Source organism: Panulirus ornatus, chromosome 73 (genome assembly GCF_036320965.1).
Source record: "Panulirus ornatus isolate Po-2019 chromosome 73, ASM3632096v1, whole genome shotgun sequence".
In the NCBI taxonomy this organism is placed as follows: domain Eukaryota; kingdom Metazoa; phylum Arthropoda; class Malacostraca; order Decapoda; family Palinuridae; genus Panulirus; species Panulirus ornatus.
This window is the reverse complement of record NC_092296.1, coordinates 14709555-14727587: the sequence shown is the minus strand read 5'-3', so window position 1 is coordinate 14727587 and position 18033 is coordinate 14709555. Positions and strand designations below refer to the sequence as shown.

Sequence of the window (18033 nt, the reverse complement as noted above, 5' to 3'; positions counted from 1 at the left end):
GACAATATGTGGTGTGAGGTGGTTTGATCGAGTAAGTAATGTAAGGGTGAGAGAGATGTGTGGAAATAAAAAGAGTGTGGTTGAGAGAGCAGAAGAGGGTGTTTTGAAATGGTTTGGTCACATGGAGAGAATAAGTGAGGAAAAATTGACCAAGAGGATATATGTGTCAGAGATGGAGGGAACGAGGAGAAGTGGGAGACCAAAGTGGAGGTGGAAAGATGGAGTGAAAAAGATTTTGAGTGACCAGGGCCTGAACATGCAGGAGGGTGAAAGGCATGCAAGGAATAGAGTGAATTGGAACGCTGTGGTATACCGGGGTCGATGTGCTGTCGATGGATTGAACCAGGGCATGTGAAGCGTCTGGGGAATCCATGGAAAGTTCTGTGGGGCCTGGATGTGGAAAGGGAGCTGTGGTTTCGGTGCATTATTGCATGACAGCTAGAGAGTGAGTGTGAACGAATGGTGCCTTTGGTGTCTTTTCCTAGCGCTACCTCGCACACATGAGGGGGGAGGGGGTTGTTATTCCACGTGTGGCGAGGTGGCGATGGGAACAAATAAAGACAAACAGTATGAATTATGTACATGTGTATATATGTATATGTCTGTGTGTGTATAAATATGTGTACATTGAGATGTATAGGTATGTATATTTGCGTGTTTGGACGTGCATGTATATACATGTGTATGTGGGCGGGTTGGGCCATTCTTTTTCATCTGTTTCCTTGCGCTACCTCGCTAACGCGGGAGACAGCAACAAAGCAAAATAAAAAATATATATATATATATATATATATATATATATATATATATATATATATATATATATATATATATATATATACATATATATATATATATATGAAAAATCTTTATGTTCCCCAAGTTAAGACATAAACATAAGATTTATTCAAGTACAAAAGTATCTTACCATGTCAAACTAAGATTTTTAGATATAAAGTGGTATATAAAGGGGATGAAAGGCAGGTTAGTGATACATGACCTGAAAAGGTTGGGAACCACCAGTGTACAGAAAACCCCAGTACGCTTCCAACCCATTAAACTAATAAAAACAGGCCTCTTTAAGGAATCTTTTACAGCACTAATACAAGCATACACTGCTTTCCATGTACTGTTGCAACTAAGGAACCTGAAAGTTAAGGTTATAACCTTGAACAAAAAATATTTAAAATTTGAGCGAGTTGCAGGAGTATTTCAAAATACCAGATATTATATTCAATACGCTTCATTAAAAAATTTCACATAGATTTTATCACAGTATACTCAAACTTTTGCATATCTATTTTTAATTAATAAATTCATAACCTCTGATGACAATGCAATTATGACTTTAAATGCCCAAAGACCAACAAGCATTACCATACTAAAATAAAATTCCAAAGGTTTTCATTGATCATAAGTCATTCACTTATCCATATAGCTATTTTCCTATACACCACTATTCATCATCACTGTCTATAATTGCTCTAGCTCTCTGCTTTCCACAAAGCAACGGTACGTCATCATCAGAATCAGAGTCAAACATCCTTTGTCTTGCAGGGACTTCCCTGATATCAGTTTCCTGGTCAACATTATCAAAGGTAATGAAATCATTGGTTTGCTTTTCCATTTCAGTTAATTCTGTGTCCAAGTGAAGTACAAGATCGTGAGTCTCCACCACTGGGGTATCATCATCAGAGTCATCATTCATTACTATGCGCCTCTTTTTCTTAACCTTTCTTTCTTGTTTGGGAGATCTATCAGAATTCTCATCACTTTCCTGTTCACCACTTATGATTCTTTTCTTAGAATCACATCCTTTTAAAGAGTTATGACTTAGGGAGGAAAGAGGTATTTCATCATCGCTGGAGTCATCTACTACCTGTGAGTTCTGTGATGCTAGTGAGACAGTATCACCATTGTCCATGGTGCTACTTAACCTAGATGATGGCAACTCTTGACTGTAGTTTTCTTTATCCTCTGAGTTAAGATTCTCAGATTCAAAACTGTTCATGAGAAAAGTCTGTGACTTACTCCCTTTCTGGCTCCTAGGCTTAGGCCTAAGTTGCTTGGCCTTAGGAGATTTAGAAATCACCTTTTTTCTTCTTCTGTACCATCTTATTCTCTGCATCTTTTGGTGTTTCTACTGGTTCTAAAGGCTCATCAGCATTCTCCACTTCAATTTTTCCACACATTCCCTGCACAAGGTACTGGGCTCTCTTGCGGAGAGCTGCAACAGAGAGCAATGATGGGATGCGCCAAAACATTTCCTGGCAACTCTGGGGTGGTCTAAGCCCCAAAAGCTTAAGCAACTTTTGGAATCTTTCATCTTCCATGGCATCAGTGCATGATTCTGTTATAGCAAGAACTGGCACAGGTTCAAAGTCACCATCCTCCTCACGATCATCTGCCACATCTTGTAGAATCTTTGAAAGCCACTCCACTGGCTCTTGCATATTGGCCTCAATTACAGTATTCAATGCCTCAGAAATCAAGGCTGGTGTGGCAACTGGTAGAGCAGTGAGACCTAGACGTGTGGGTTCCTTAATGCTAATACCTTCATCAGCAAAACCATCATTTCTTTCACTCTCTGACTCCTCAGTGTCACTTTCACTGTCACCCACATCATCAGACTGGTTGGCAATCACAAACTGTTCACCCAGATGTCTTGTGGATACCTGGACTTTGGGTTTCTTTGGCCTCTTCTTCCGCAATTCCTTCCTGTCTGACACAAGACCAAGTTCAAGGATTTTCTCAATGATTCTGTGTTTTGGCTTTCTCACTATCATATTGTCCATAATCCGCCCAACAACATCCAAAGCACCTGTATTTTCTTCAAAGAGCATCCTCAACTCTTGCTCTTCATCCTCAGTCCATACTCTGGATGTGTGAACCTTTAATGGTTTACGTTTCAAATCCTTAATATCCCTAATGAGTCTCATCTCCTTTAGCTTCTTGATGACCATGCGACGTGACTTGGTCTGACTGATGAGGTTTTCCATAATTAGGTCCACCGTGTCCTTTTCTCCTCTTTCACCTGCAGGAACTGCATCTAGTTCCTCAAACAGTCTCCTCAATTCTTCTTCTTCTTCCTCTCTCCATATCTGCTTTGCAGCCTGTTTACCAGAGGCCTGTTCAGCATAACCAAACTCAATCTCAAGCGCTTCTTTGTTTGTCTTCCAAAACAACAGCTCCATGAATACTTTACTGTTGTCTTCAGCCATTCTGAAAAATTTCCGCAAAATAAACACAGCAAATTTCACTATTTCTTTAACAGAATCATTGGATAACTGTCTTGGATCTTCCATTGCTTGCTGAAATACACAAAACAAAGAGGCCTGGAAAAACATGGCTGGCAGTTTACAGTCCCAGGCAATGCGATGGAAAATCTTCAAAATACAATGATTAGTGTGCGTAGAATTCAAATGGTACTGTTTGAATAATCTTGCATATGATTGCATCACTTTTGTGTTTGCAAAACGCCGCACAAACTGGATAAAATCAAATTCCTGTTCTCTGATATGCATCATGCTTTCCTCTTCCTCCTCCTCCTCCTCCTCATCTTCAATAGTCTCTACAGCCGGTTCTTCCTCAACTGGATTCAGGTTGGCCATAAATATCTCCCGCAGAGATAAGAATTCCTCCGAGTGATCCATGTCCTGGGAGCCAAACACATTTCCCTCTGGCCACACGTCTCTTGATGATCGCAACAATGATACTGCCTCAGTCAATTCCCTATTCCGTAGTAGTTTGTTAATCCTTCGCATAGCCAATTCTTTTTGTTCCTCCTCACTCTGCTCTGATAGAGTATCAAAAGGTATAGTATTTGGCAGTTCACCCCCCTCACCCTGTACTACTGCTGATAACTCAGAGGATAATTCATCCCACATGTCCTGAAGTTTATCTTCTGTCAACTCAATTCTCATACCATTTCTTGGAGTGGCCTTTTTCTTATGAGCCTTTTTTAACTTCTTTTGTACGACCACATGTCTGTTTTTTCCACAAAATCCCTCAAGAAGCTTAAGAAAGATATGAGTCGTTTCAACCACATCTTTTAGATAAGTTATTGTCATCTTCAAGGGATCATAATTCTGTAACAATATGAGAACCATTTCTCGGTATTCGACCACATAGAAAATTTTGCTCTTCAAGACTTTTGAAGATTCTCTAACAGATTCAGTCTGTGACTTGTCCATATATGCTAGAGTCATTAAGAGTTCTTGATAGGCTCTCAATGCCTTATGCATGCGACGTGACCACAGAGGTATTTTCTTTTTGTCAGTCGTCATCATTTCATAATAATTCTCCAAGTTTGTTTGAATGTAATGAAATGTTTGAACACTTAAGGTTTCACTGATCAACTCAATCTTAAACTGATGATATCTATTGAACTCCATAAAGAATTTAATTGCCCATAAATAATATGATTCATCGTGCTCCTGTGCTCGAGCTCTGTTTAAGTTATCTTTAACAATGTACATAATGCTGTTGTATGCACCATTTAAGAACTCAATGCAGAATTCCTGCAGAAAAAGTCTAATAGCAAGAGTTGATCTCCTTGTGCTGTTGATGTCAAGCATTGGAGTTCTATGTTTAGGGTGCTTCTTGGGACGCTTGGCACGATCAAAATTGAGGGATTTTATATCAGTTAGGGGCTGATGAGAAATGAGGTCACGATCACTGATGCTTTTCATGTTCTGAACATAATAAGTGCCACCAAATCTGGAATGACGTGCTCCATAATATTTCCGCTTCTGTTGTTGTTTGATTTGAGTCTCTCGCTGACGCATCTCTAAAAGCTCCCGCTCATCCTTCTCTTTCTCTGACTGTGATCGCTGAAGACCTGCTTGAGCTAGCTGTGATGGATCTTGCTCTCTAAGCATGAGAGATATAATCTCTAATACGTGCAAGCACAACTCTTGCTCATTCTCTGATGAAGCAATATACAGCAACAAATCCTCAAAACCAGCCAAGTGTAATGCCCACAAGACCTGATCATGGAGAGATGCATCATCATCAGTCCTTTTCTCATCCTCTGGACTAGCAGGAACAGATAGTATATTACGTACTAGGATAAGAATTCTTTCTATTAGTAATTTATCTTCTTCCTGACGATGTTCCCAATCAAGCTCGAGGAGTTCACCCAGTTTGCCTACCAGCACAGCCCATACTTTCTCCTCCATGAAAGCATCCTTGTAACCTTGCTGATGTGTTATCAACTGCAGGAATTGCTGTCTTGTAACCTTTTCCTCTGGAAGCTCCTCACGGAAAAGCAGGAGAGCTGGATTAGTCAAGTTGACCAGCAGTCTAATTATCACATCAAATAGTTCAGACTCCTCGCTGTAGTCTCTTATCAAAGGAAGGAGGTCTGTTTGCACTACACGTGTTTCTCCAAGTGCTCGGCGTATTTCATGGCTTTCATCATCCTTTCTCAGGTAACGGACAAGATCCTTCGTGGTTTCCAGACAGTCAGCCTCCTTATGGTACTTAACTCCATCACTGTAGCCCAAAGCAGAACAGGCAGCCAAGAGCTCAGCATGCAGAAGAGCATCAGCCATCTTTCATAACATCCATCCAAAACCTGAAAGATCATTTGCAAAATCAGTCCACACAACATAGTTAAAAAGTTTAACAAATATAAAATATAAATAATGTATGCCTAACTTGTGTTTATATACTTTTTCTATACTGTTTCTGCTGTTCCCACTGAAGAGGTCTTTAAAACTCAGGAAAATTTGGGAAGATGTTTTCATTTTTCCTGCAATTTGTAAAGACTTCATTTTAGAATATCACTATAGATCAACATTACTCATATAGTTTTTACAGTAGTTTAATGTATGAAATGGTTGGTCTGAGGCAGGAACAAGTGGTGTCACCATGGTTGTTTAATTTGTTTATGGATGAGGTGGTGAGGGAGGTTAATGTGAGTTGAGTGAGCAGTATTCATGCTGTCTGTAAGGAATTAGAGGACTTTGCAAGTGAGTCAGCTGTTTGTTGATGATACAGCACTGGTGGCAGATTCAAGAGTGAACCTGCAGAAGTTGGTATCTGAGTTTGGAAGAGCAAGTGAAAGTAGAAAGTTGAGAGTGAACATAAATAAAAGCAAGGTTACTATGTCCAAAAGACTTTCCCATTTCATAATTCTCTCTATGTTTCAATTAAGGCTCAGCCTAAGCAGTAGCAGTAGCAGTCTGAATTTGAATGGAAAAAACTGGAAGTTTTATATGTCCAGGAGTGGACATAATGGCGAATGGAACACAGAAGCAAAGGTGACACATAGGGTGGGGTAGGTGGTAAAGGCTCTGGAAACGCTAATGAATGCATGGAAAGAGAAAACATTATCTCAGACAACAAAAATGGGTATGTTTCAAGGAATATCAGTCCAACAATATTATATGGATGTGAGGCACAGGCTACAGATAGGGTTGTGTGCTGGAGAATGGACGTGTCAGAAATCAAATTTTTGAGGAAAACATGTGGTGCGAGGTGGTTTGATCGAGTAAGTAATGAGAGGGTAAGAAAAATAAAGTGAGGTTGAGAGGGCTTAAGAAGTTATGCTGAAACACTTTGGGCATGTGGAGAGAATAAGTGAGGAAAGATTGAGAAAGAGGATATATGGGTTGAAAGTGAAGGGAGCAAGGCAAACAGGGAGACCAAACTGGAGATGGAAGGATGGTGTGGAAAAGATTTTGTGCAATTGGGGTCTGAACATGCAGAAGGGTGAAAGGCATGCACAGGATATAGTGAATTGGAATGATGTGGTATACTGGGGTTGACATGCTGTCAATGGACTGAACCAGGGAACATGAAATGTTCGAGGTAAACCATGGAAAGGTCTGTGGGGGCCTGGTTATGGATATGTGCTCATTTAATATACCAGTGGCCAAAATTATTTCCACAGCCACCATGCATCCTTATGAGGATGATCTATTAACACAGCTGCCATGAAAAAGTCCCAGAAGTGAGTGATATTGCCTTACCTGACACATGAGCAAAATGAATTAAGCAAATGTCACAGTTCCTAACTTCAAGGCAGCAAAAGTATCTGAACACGTGTTCCTGACCCCATGCAAGGTAGTCTAATAACACCCAAACAACAAGCCATAAGAAACTGAAAAAATGAAGTTCTGGTTCCAAGAATGTTTCATCCCACTTAAGGCTATCAAATCCTGAGAGAGAGAGAGAGAGAGAGAGAGAGAGAGAGAGAGAGAGAGAGAGAGAGAGAAGAGGAGAGAGAGAGAGAGAGGAGAGGAGAGGAGAGGAGAGGAGAGGAGAGGAGAGGAGAGGAGAGGAGAGGAGAGGAGAGAGGAGAGAGAGATTCACACTAAAATTAAGAGGAAAATTTGGTTCCAAAATTTTCAAACATCTACAGCCAGTGAACCTTGCATAACGTCAAAGAAACCACTGTTGAAAAGACATCTGATTGCAAACAACATCCTTTGTGAGTCTGCCCCAGAAAAAGGCACCACTTGAATGCCTCTCTGTTTTCATGAAAACCAACCTTAATAGGATGTCAGATCATATACTCCATGCTCATTAAAAAAAGACGAAAAAACCTTAATAAACAGTCCTGTCAACTATACAGGGATCATATTCTTTTTATAGACACTGTGGGAAAAGAACCATGGACTTCTCTTACCAAAACTCCTCACTTACATGAACATTTGAAGCTCAACTTGTGGCCTGGGGCATCCATTCAAAGCATCAAGAGACTACAAGGAATTTCATGGCACAATAACTTAAAAGCTTCCAACATGTTCAGAGGACCAATGAAACAATAAATCTTGGAGTGAGGCTTCCAGTTAACTAACAAATGAAAGGATTGGCATACTCTATAACAATCCCCTTTTTTGCCTGCCAACCTAGCCATGTTGCTGAATTTAATGCAAAAGAACTTTGCAATCTGATGCTAAATGGTAACATAAACATGAATCCAGAGAGGATATTTTCCCTAGCATTCTCCTGAACTGCCACGTTTAGGAACTTGCACAGAAAGAGGATGTTTGTGGCCTATGTAAAGAAAAAATTGGACTCTGGTATACCATCAGTTTGATAAAAACCTTTGAGGTTATCACATTACAAATGAGGATCACTCAGGCTACCACACTATATATACCAAAATTCTGAACAAAATTCATTCTGGACTGAATGGGGAGCATGCCAATGTGTCCTTATTTCTCAAAAAGATTGTAAAACTGTCAGCTGTAAGGGCTGAAAAACTGTCTGTAAAGCAGTTATTCTATATTCATCTGATGCAGGAGTTTAGAAAAGATTGTCCTAGAATTATTCTCTTCCTTCAATCCTTCACATGACCAACGAGAAAGTGTATACAAAGAACCCTTCTTCTGTTGGTTCAAACTTTGTATGTTTAGTTTACATTTCCCAATTTTCAAAAATGTATGAGTTAAAAAGTCCAAAGATCCTCTTTCTAAGGGGGAGCTGACTAATTCATCACCAACCCAGCCCCTTTTAACTCATGAGAAAATATCAAAATATCAAACTCCTACAAAAAACTTTAAGTTGTGGAGCCTACCTACACCCACAAATAGAGCCAACCTTTACTATCATATCAATTTAGTAAATGTACAGTTAAATCACGAACATCAAAAAGAGCTATTTGGATATTTTTCTTACCACCATCTACTGCTATAGCCCTGACAGGATCAATTAATGGCAATTCATTTATGCCTACTAGGTACCAAGAAATATCATGTGTGCTTCCCAACAGAAAGTTAGGATAACCACAGATTAATAAGGTACAACCCAGCTTCAGTCACAAGTAAAGGCATTTCTGACATGCTGGTTAGTCCCTTCACTTCTCAGAGTGCTAGGATTAATAATCATTACATTCACTATCACGTTTCTAAACAGTGCTATGATTAATGATCACCACATTCACCATTACATTTCCAGACAATCTGTTTCTGCAGATCTTGAAAAGCCTAAGAGAGCTAACCAGGCTAATTTGGTACTCTTCAAAAAGTCAAGAAAAACAGAATCTTTGATAAATTTCTGTGACAGCTTAATTTACAGGCACATCTATTTACCTTTCACTTTATGATCCTCAGACTTTATCAATACAAGACTCATGTCCTGTGGCCTAAAAGAATTGTAGAATATGCTGGATTTGTCATAACATTAGTAATGTTCAAACCTGACAAAGAATTTGATGCTTATCTGTTACAACCTACTCTGTCTGAATGCTTAATATAAACTTATGCTCCTCCAAACAAAAGGCTAAAAGATGCAAAAGTTCAAGAGTAACTGGAATCAAGCTCCCTTATCGTCCAAATTCAAGAATGGAATTAAAATTCCACATATAGTTCTGATACAAACCTGTTTCTGTGAAACTTCTATGAGAAGAACCTTTAATACTCAAAAACATACAGTATTTGGTTGAACTTAAGGTTTCAAGTCCGGGTGTGTGTGTGTGTGTGTGTGTGTGTGTGTGTGTGTGTGTGTGTGTGTGTGTGTGTGTGTGTGTTTGAACCCTTTTTTTTTTCCCCTGATATGTGCAGACCTTAAGAGCACTGTGCTGACTTAGTCAAAGCCCCTGAAGGGTCCTCCTTCAAGTGGGAGGAGAACAGATAGGGCTGTCAAGCGATGGCACTACCAGTCCACTGTAGGTCTAACATATCAGGTGCTTGCCCTCTTAATCTTGACATATGAGAAAAGACTGTATTCTGCTGGGAAAGACCTGTGATTCTAGATCCCAAATCCTGCATAAACGGTTTCCAGTAATAATAAACAAAAGAGATCTGACCTTTGTGCTCACATCCAACATGACAGAAGCAACGAAACACTCTTTTCAATCTACATATACAGGCTATATTGTGGGAAGGCTGAAGTTCAAAATAGTTTGAGAGAGTTAGTAGGAGGGTAGATATATGAGCCCATGACCTATCAACTATCAAGGTCATTGAGGCCTTCAAGGTCACAGTGTTCATACTGCCCTAAAGTTCTTGAGCCATTTAATTGTTTTTTTTTTTGTTTGTTTTTGCTTTGTCGCTGTCTCCCGCGTTTGTGAGGTAGCGCAAGGAAACAGACGAAAGAAATGGCCCAACCCACCCCCCATACACATGTATATACATACGTCCACACACGCAAATATACATACCTACACAGCTTTCCATGGTTTACCCCAGACGCTTCACATGCCCTGATTCAATCCACCGACAGCACGTCAACCCCGGTATACCACATCGCTCCAATTCACTCTATTCCTTGCCCTCCTTTCACCCTCCTGCATGTTCAGGCCCCGATCACACAAAATCTTTTTCACTCCATCTTTCCACCTCCAATTTGGTCTCCCTCTTCTCCTTGTTCCCTCCACCTCCGACACATATATCCTCTTGGTCAATCTTTCCTCACTCATTCTCTCCATGTGCCCAAATCATTTCAAAACACCCTCTTCTGCTCTCTCAACCATGCTCTTTTTATTTCCACACATCTCTCTTACCCTTACGTTACTTACTCAATCAAACCACCTCACACCACACATTGTCCTCAAACATCTCATTTCCAGCACATCCATCCTCCTGCGCACAACTCTATCCATAGCCCACGCCTCGCAACCATACAACATTGTTGGAACCACTATTCCTTCAAACATACCCATTTTGCTTTCCGAGATAATGTTTTCGACTTCCACACATTCTTCAAGGCTCCCAGAATTTTCGCCCCCTCCCCCACCCTATGATCCACTTCCGCTTCCATGGTTCCATCCGCTGCCAGATCCACTCCCAGATATCTAAAACACTTCACTTCCTCCAGTTTTTCTCCATTCAAACTCACCTCCCAATTGACTTGACCCTCAACCCTACTGTACCTAATAACCTTGCTCTTATTCACATTTACTCTTAACTTTCTTCTTTCACACACTTTACCAAACTCAGTCACCAGCTTCTGCAGTTTCTCACATGAATCAGCCACCAGCGCTGTATCATCAGCGAACAACAACTGACTCACTTCCCAAGCTCTCTCATCCCCAACAGACTTCATACTTGCCCCTCTTTCCAAAACTCTTGCATTCACCTCCCTAACAACCCCATCCATAAACAAATTAAACAACCATGGAGGTGTTACGTGTAATTCTAGAACCACATACATTCACTAAGTATATGGCTCATGTATGGCAGATTTAAGTGCCTTAACCCAAGCTAGACACACTACACATCTCAAGAAGGAAAAAAATATTCGGAAGCTGTGCAACTTCCAGGCAAGTTGTATTCACCAAGGAAGAGAAGAGATCAATTGGTTACACAGTACAACACTAATTGCTGCCACAGAAAAGGGGCTAACTCAAGGGAAACCCAAGTTCCTCTAGTGAAGGGGGCAACTGTTCAAGGGTACTTGTGTATCTACATCCCAACATACCAATAAAAACACCTATAAATACATAGAAAATATCAACATTTCCTCATTTCAGAAAATGCACTCAACAACATAAAAAAATCAGGAAATCAGAAAACTCCTATCCCCAATGTGTAAGAGCTTCCATGCCAGGGCTTGATACAGTTTTTCATGCTTTTTTTAATCTTTTAAGTAGTGCACTGATTTGTTGGATAACCCAATCTCATGGGCAGGGAAAAAAGAGTCACTAATAATAATAAAATTCTACGTAGTACACATCCTTCTAAGTGGAGATGCACCTCATGCGCAATATTACATAATATGGAACCCAACTGGAAACATTACCATCACGATAAACTCCTTCCTCTTTCAGCCAAGCTCAATACTGAAAGGCGAGGGGAGATGTGGCACACATAGGAATATTAGTTTATCTTCATGTTATCAGTGGTTGCTGTCAAAATAACCTGAATTTGCATATGGTACTGCACATAAATGTGATGCCCATGCAAATCACTACCAGGATGCCCTTCCCCTCTTACAAGCAAAGCATAACATACACCAAAACAAGGGAATACAGTAAGTCATATAACTTACTTTATGATTCTCAAGTAAAGGCCACAATCGAAAACTAAATTAATCATAATCTTTGCAAACCTGTTTCATTGTAAAACAATGCAAGACAAGTGATAAATCATAAACATTCTACAAAGACTTTTATGCAAAGAAAAACAATATTTAATCATTAGTAACGAGCAAGTGTTTCCCCTCCTTTCCCTCTAGAAAATAAACCCCAAATCCTATTAGAAGTTTCAAGCCTTTAAAAATAAATTGTTTCATCTATGTCCAATTATATCCAAATATGCTTAAAATTTCAAACCTTATAATGCAAGGCATGATCCATGTAAACATCACAACAGGTGCATCTCATCTGAAGCGAATGAGTTTTAATATCTATTTACTTTTTCATATTGCCTGATTTCTAAATACCACAATTCCAACCCTCTTCCATAATCCTCCTTGCTCTTGGGCTATCATCGAATAAAATTCATCTTGATATCAAAGCATAATTCCATTATATTTCATCTTTCTTATCACATGAAGCTTTGCCCTCCTACCATCTTCCCTAGTTGCTAGGAGTGCAATCCTAGCCTAGCCCAGAAAACTGTTAAGAAATGGCAAAAATATTCCCTAAAATAACTCGTTATTAGATAAATTCTGTTGGGTGGACATAGACAGATCTTACTTGCTCTTTACTTCCCCTTTACTTCATTTTCCATCTTAGATTTTTTTCATTCATTCTTTTAGCTTTACTTAAAATTTTAGGTCATGTGTTCTAACCTCTAACAAATACACCAAATATTCAAGTGATCCTTTTATTTCATATAGTAAAATGTGAAGGAAAATAGTGAAATTGGAGAAAAATGTAGCTTAGACATTGAAGCTTATTGATACAGTGGTTAAATTGATGAGAACTGCTATTGACGTTTGTGTAAATAAATTATACATTTCCTTTTTTCCATAGCCAGAGGTTGAACCATTATGTGACATTCTTTTTTTTCATTCATTTCAAGCTAGAAGTTTCAGTTTTCTAAATTGTTTCTTACATTTCTCATATGTATATATATGTATGTGTGTGTGTGTGTGTATATGTGCGTATGTATGTGTATGTGTGTGTATGTGTATATGTATATATATATGTATATTATCCCTGGGGATAGGGGTGAAAGAATACTTCCCACGTATTCCTTGCGTGTCGTAGAAAGCGACTAGAGGGGACGGGAGCGGGGGGCCAGAAATCCTCCCCTCCTTGTATTAACTTTCTAAAATGGGAAACAGAAGAAGGAGTCACGCGGGGAGTGCTCATCCTCCTCGAAGGCTCAGAGTGGGGTGCCTAAATGTGTGTGGATGTAACCAAGATGTGAAAAAAGGAGAGATAGGTAGTATGTTTGAGGAAAGGAACCTGGATGTTTTGGCTCTGAGTGAAACGAAGCTCAAGGGTAAAGGGGAAGAGTGGTTTGGGAATGTCTGGGGAGTAAAGTCAGGGGTTAGTGAGAGGACAAGAGCAAGGGAAGGAGTAGCAATACTCCTGAAACAGGAGTTGTGGGAGTATGTGATAGAGTGTAAGAAAGTAAATTCTCGATTAATATGGGTAAAACTGAAAGTTGATGGAGAGAGGTGGGTGATTATTGGTGCATATGCACCTGGGCATGAGAAGAAAGATCAAGAGAGGCAAGTGTTTTGGGAGCAGCTGAATGAGTGTGTTAGTGGTTTTGATGCACGAGACCGGGTCATAGTGATGGGTGATTTGAATGCAAAGGTGAGTAATGTGGCAGTTGAGGGAATAATTGGTATACATGGGGTGTTCAGTGTTGTAAATGGAAATGGTGAAGAGCTTGTAGATTTATGTGCTGAAAAAGGACTGATGATTGGGAATACCTGGTTTAAAAAGCGAGATATACATAAGTATACTTATGTAAGTAGGAGAGATGGCCAGAGAGCATTATTGGATTACGTGTTAATTGACAGGCGTGCGAAAGAGAGACTTTTGGATGTTAATGTGCTGAGAGGTGCAACTGGAGGGATGTCTGATCATTATCTTGTGGAGGCTAAGGTGAAGATTTGTATGGGTTTTCAGAAAAGAAGAGTGAATGTTGGGGTGAAGAGGGTGGTGAGAGTAAGTGAGCTTGAGAAGGAGACCTGTGTGAGGAAGTACCAGGAGAGACTGAGTACAGAATGGAAAAAGGTGAGAACAATGGAAGTAAGGGGAGTGGGGGAGGAATGGGATGTATTTAGGGAATCAATGATGGATTGCGCAAAAGATGCTTGTGGCATGAGAAGAGTGGGAGGTGGGTTGATTAGAAAGGGTAGTGAGTGGTGGGATGAAGAAGTAAGAGTATTAGTGAAAGAGAAGAGAGAGGCATTTGGACGATTTTTGCAGGGAAAAAATGCAATTGAGTGGGAGATGTATAAAAGAAAGAGACAGGAGGTCAAGAGAAAGGTGCAAGAGGTGAAAAAAAGGGCAAATGAGAGTTGGGGTGAGAGAGTATCATTAAATTTTAGGGAGAATAAAAAGATGCTCTGGAAGGAGGTAAATAAAGTGCGTAAGACAAGGGAGCAAATGGGAACTTCAGTGAAGGGCGCAAATGGGGAGGTGAAAACAAGTAGTGGTGATGTGAGAGGGAGATGGAGTGAGTATTTTGAAGGTTTGTTGAATGTGTTTGATGATAGAGTGGCAGATATAGGGTGTTTTGGTCGAGGTGCTGTGCAAAGTGAGAGGGTTAAGGAAAATGATTTGGTAAACAGAGAAGAGGTAGTGAAAGCATTGCGGAAGATGAAAGCCGGCAAGGCAGCAGGTTTGGAGGGTATTGCAGTGGAATTTATTAAAAAAGGGGGTGACTGTATTGTTGACTGGTTGGTAAGGTTATTTAATGTATGTATGACTCATGGTGAGGTGCCTGAGGATTGGCGGAATGCGTGCATAGTGCCATTGTACAAAGGCAAAGGGGATAAGAGTGAGTGCTCAAATTACAGAGGTATAAGTTTGTTGAGTATTCCTGGTAAATTATATGGGAGGGTATTGATTGAGAGGGTGAAGGCATGTACAGAGCATCAGATTGGGGAAGAGCAGTGTGGTTTCAGAAGTGGTAGAGGATGTGTGGATCAGGTGTTTGCTTTGAAGAATGTATGTGAGAAATACTTAGAAAAGCAAATGGATTTGTATGTAGCATTTATGGATCTGGAGAAGGCATATGATAGAGTTGATAGAGATGCTCTGTGGAAGGTATTAAGAATATATGGTGTGGGAGGAAAGTTGTTAGAAGCAGTGAAAAGTTTTTATCGAGGATGTAAGGCATGTGTACGTGTAGGAAGAGAGGAAAGTGATTGGTTCTCAGTGAATGTAGGTTTGCGGCAGGGGTGTGTGATGTCTCCATGGTTGTTTAATTTGTTTATGGATGGGGTTGTTAGGGAGGTAAATGCAAGAGTTTTGGAAAGAGGGGCAAGTATGAAGTCTGTTGGGGATGAGAGAGCTTGGGAAGTGAGTCAGTTGTTGTTCGCTGATGATACAGCGCTGGTGGCTGATTCATGTGAGAAACTGCAGAAGCTGGTGACTGAGTTTGGAAAAGTGTGTGGAAGAAGAAAGTTAAGAGTAAATGTGAATAAGAGCAAGGTTATTAGGTACAGTAGGGTTGAGGGTCAAGTCAATTGGGAGGTGAGTTTGAATGGAGAAAAACTGGAGGAAGTGAAGTGTTTTAGATATCTGGGAGTGGATCTGGCAGCGGATGGAACCATGGAAGTGGAAGTGGATCATAGGGTGGGGGAGGGGGCGAAAATCCTGGGGGCCTTGAAAAATGTGTGGAAGTCGAGAACATTATCTCGGAAAGCAAAAATGGGTATGTTTGAAGGAATAGTGGTTCCAACAATGTTGTATGGTTGCGAGGCGTGGGCTATGGATAGAGTTGTGCGCAGGAGGATGGATGTGCTGGAAATGAGATGTTTGAGGACAATGTGTGGGGTGAGGTGGTTTGATCGAGTGAGTAACGTAAGGGTAAGAGAGATGTGTGGAAATAAAAAGAGCGTGGTTGAGAGAGCAGAAGAGGGTGTTTTGAAGTGGTTTGGGCACATGGAGAGGATGAGTGAGGAAAGATTGACCAAGAGGATATATGTGTCGGAGGTGGAGGGAACAAGGAGAAGAGGGAGACCAAATTGGAGGTGGAAAGATGGAGTGAAAAAGATTTTGTGTGATCGGGGCCTGAACATGCAGGAGGGTGAAAGGAGGGCAAGGAATAGAGTGAATTGGAGCGATGTGGTATACCGGGGTTGACGTGCTGTCAGTGGATTGAAGCAAGGCATGTGAAGCGTCTGGGGTAAACCATGGAAAGCTGTGTAGGTATGTATATTTGCGTGTGTGGACGTATGTATATACATGTGTATGGGGGGGGGGGGTTGGGCCATTTCTTTCGTCTGTTTCCTTGCGCTACCTCGCAAACGCGGGAGACAGCGACAAAGTATAATAAAAAAAAAATAGTAAAATGATGTTCCCAAAGCTACAACACATGCAGTCTTAAACTGAAAAATTAACTTTTTAATATTCTTTACTTTTGAATGTATTTCTTTTATATCATAAAGGAAACTGGCAACATGAGGACCTCATCATTATCTTGTCCATACAATTCACACAAAAAATAAATATCCCATCATTTAAGAGTATATATAATTGAGCACATTACTCTAGACTACACTACAGTAAGTCATGCTAAGGCAAGGTAGGGCAAGCTAGGCTACATTAAATTAAGTTGGTTAATGTGAGATATCATATTTACCTTCCTTTTTAACCCCATAATATCTTTCATATTCAAGGCCCTCCCCTAACCATGGATATCTGCGTTTACATCACAGTGGGGGAAATACACACACACATCCTGATTTCTGAGGAACCCTATACTGGGGCTATACTCAAAATTATTATTAAGAAAGAGTTTTTCTAAGAGTCAACAGAAAAAAATGCAGATAAAAGTGTCTGCCCAAATCAAAATTCAGAAGCAAGATACAATCTCTAGGATTTATCAAAATTAACTAATTCCTTAAATAATCCTAAACCATGATAAACATTTCAGAGTATTTTGTCTGTCAGTAGATGCACATAATTCCTGATCTATCAAGCCTTACCCTTTCTTAATATGATAATTCTGATATTCAAATTATAAGGGTTAAATGTAATTTATACAGTAAACAACAGAAATATTCTTGATGGCTAGTATGGGGTGGCCATTTAGCATCCCTTGTCTGTCACACTACTGTTCCTCTGCTAATCACTTACAAACTAAACTAGCGGTAGTTTTATACCTTATACCCCACTAAAGTTACTCCATTCCTTCTTAAATGTAAACAACAGATCTATATTAAAGATTCTCATGGATAGAAAGACAATCCCTGAGGTTAGGTCGTGGTTCACTGGGACGTCTACAACCCGCTCCCCAGCAAACCAACTCAGTGGGGAGAGCAAATGTAAAGTGACCACCCCGACCAAATGCCATCACCACATCACTGCCACGAGGCAAATCAAACTGTCACGCCATTATTAATCGCCTCTTCAACTTACTTGTTGGACTGGAGATGCTGAGGTTGGGTGGTTACTGCTGGAGACAGATGATTCTGGCGGTAACATCCACGATGACAGCCGAGGACACTCAAGCGCACTGCAGACGACACCATTATTCATACTAATTTAGCCTAGTTACAGCCCTCCCATCAGGCTCTTATCTACTTTCCAGCTCAATTCATGGAATATGAAGCAGTTGTCAAGGGAAAATTACTTAAACCTATCCCGCCGGGTAATACATGACTTGGTTTGTTTCCATGTACCATGTACTTTCGACCCTACTAAATACAATATATACCTTGGCGCAGTTTTTCAAAGTACTTCGGCATTGTTTGCCTATAAGCTTACCTACAAACAAAGCAGGAACTCTAAGCAAACAATATATGTTGTCTCTCGTACCAATTTTTTCCTTTAAACTTGGCGTACAGAGAAATAATGATGGTTTTCCGGCAGGCGAAGCTGACACGTGATGAAGCACTTGCCAATACTGCAAGCATAAATTATGTGAAAAAACAACTTCTATATAACTCAAAGCTTTTACTGACATGAACTCAAACATCGAAAGACAATTTTTTTTTAATCAG

General features: G+C 40.2%; 2 protein-coding genes across 3 annotated transcripts in view; both read right to left on the bottom strand.

Moving 5' to 3' along the window:
* The window catches only part of SpdS (Spermidine Synthase), an 85669-nt gene that overhangs the window by 67566 nt on the left and 70 nt on the right, over positions 1 to 18033 (bottom strand). Inside the window, exon 1 of one of the 2 annotated variants that reach the window (XM_071661293.1) lies at positions 17849 to 18023. The exons of the other annotated variant lie outside the window; for it this stretch is intronic. Within the exon in view, the coding sequence (XP_071517394.1) occupies positions 17849 to 18008 (160 nt within the window). The 5' untranslated portion in view covers positions 18009 to 18023. Of the gene's footprint in view, positions 1 to 17848; positions 18024 to 18033 lie in introns of those variants that run through there. 2 annotated transcript variants of the gene reach the window in all.
* On the bottom strand, positions 1228 to 17933 carry timeout (circadian regulator timeout). Its single transcript, XM_071661291.1, is given in 4 exon segments — positions 1228 to 2113; positions 2115 to 5578; positions 17450 to 17546; positions 17798 to 17933. Coding segments are annotated over 2 exon segments (4098 nt in total). The 5' UTR covers positions 5556 to 5578; positions 17450 to 17546; positions 17798 to 17933; the 3' UTR covers positions 1228 to 1456.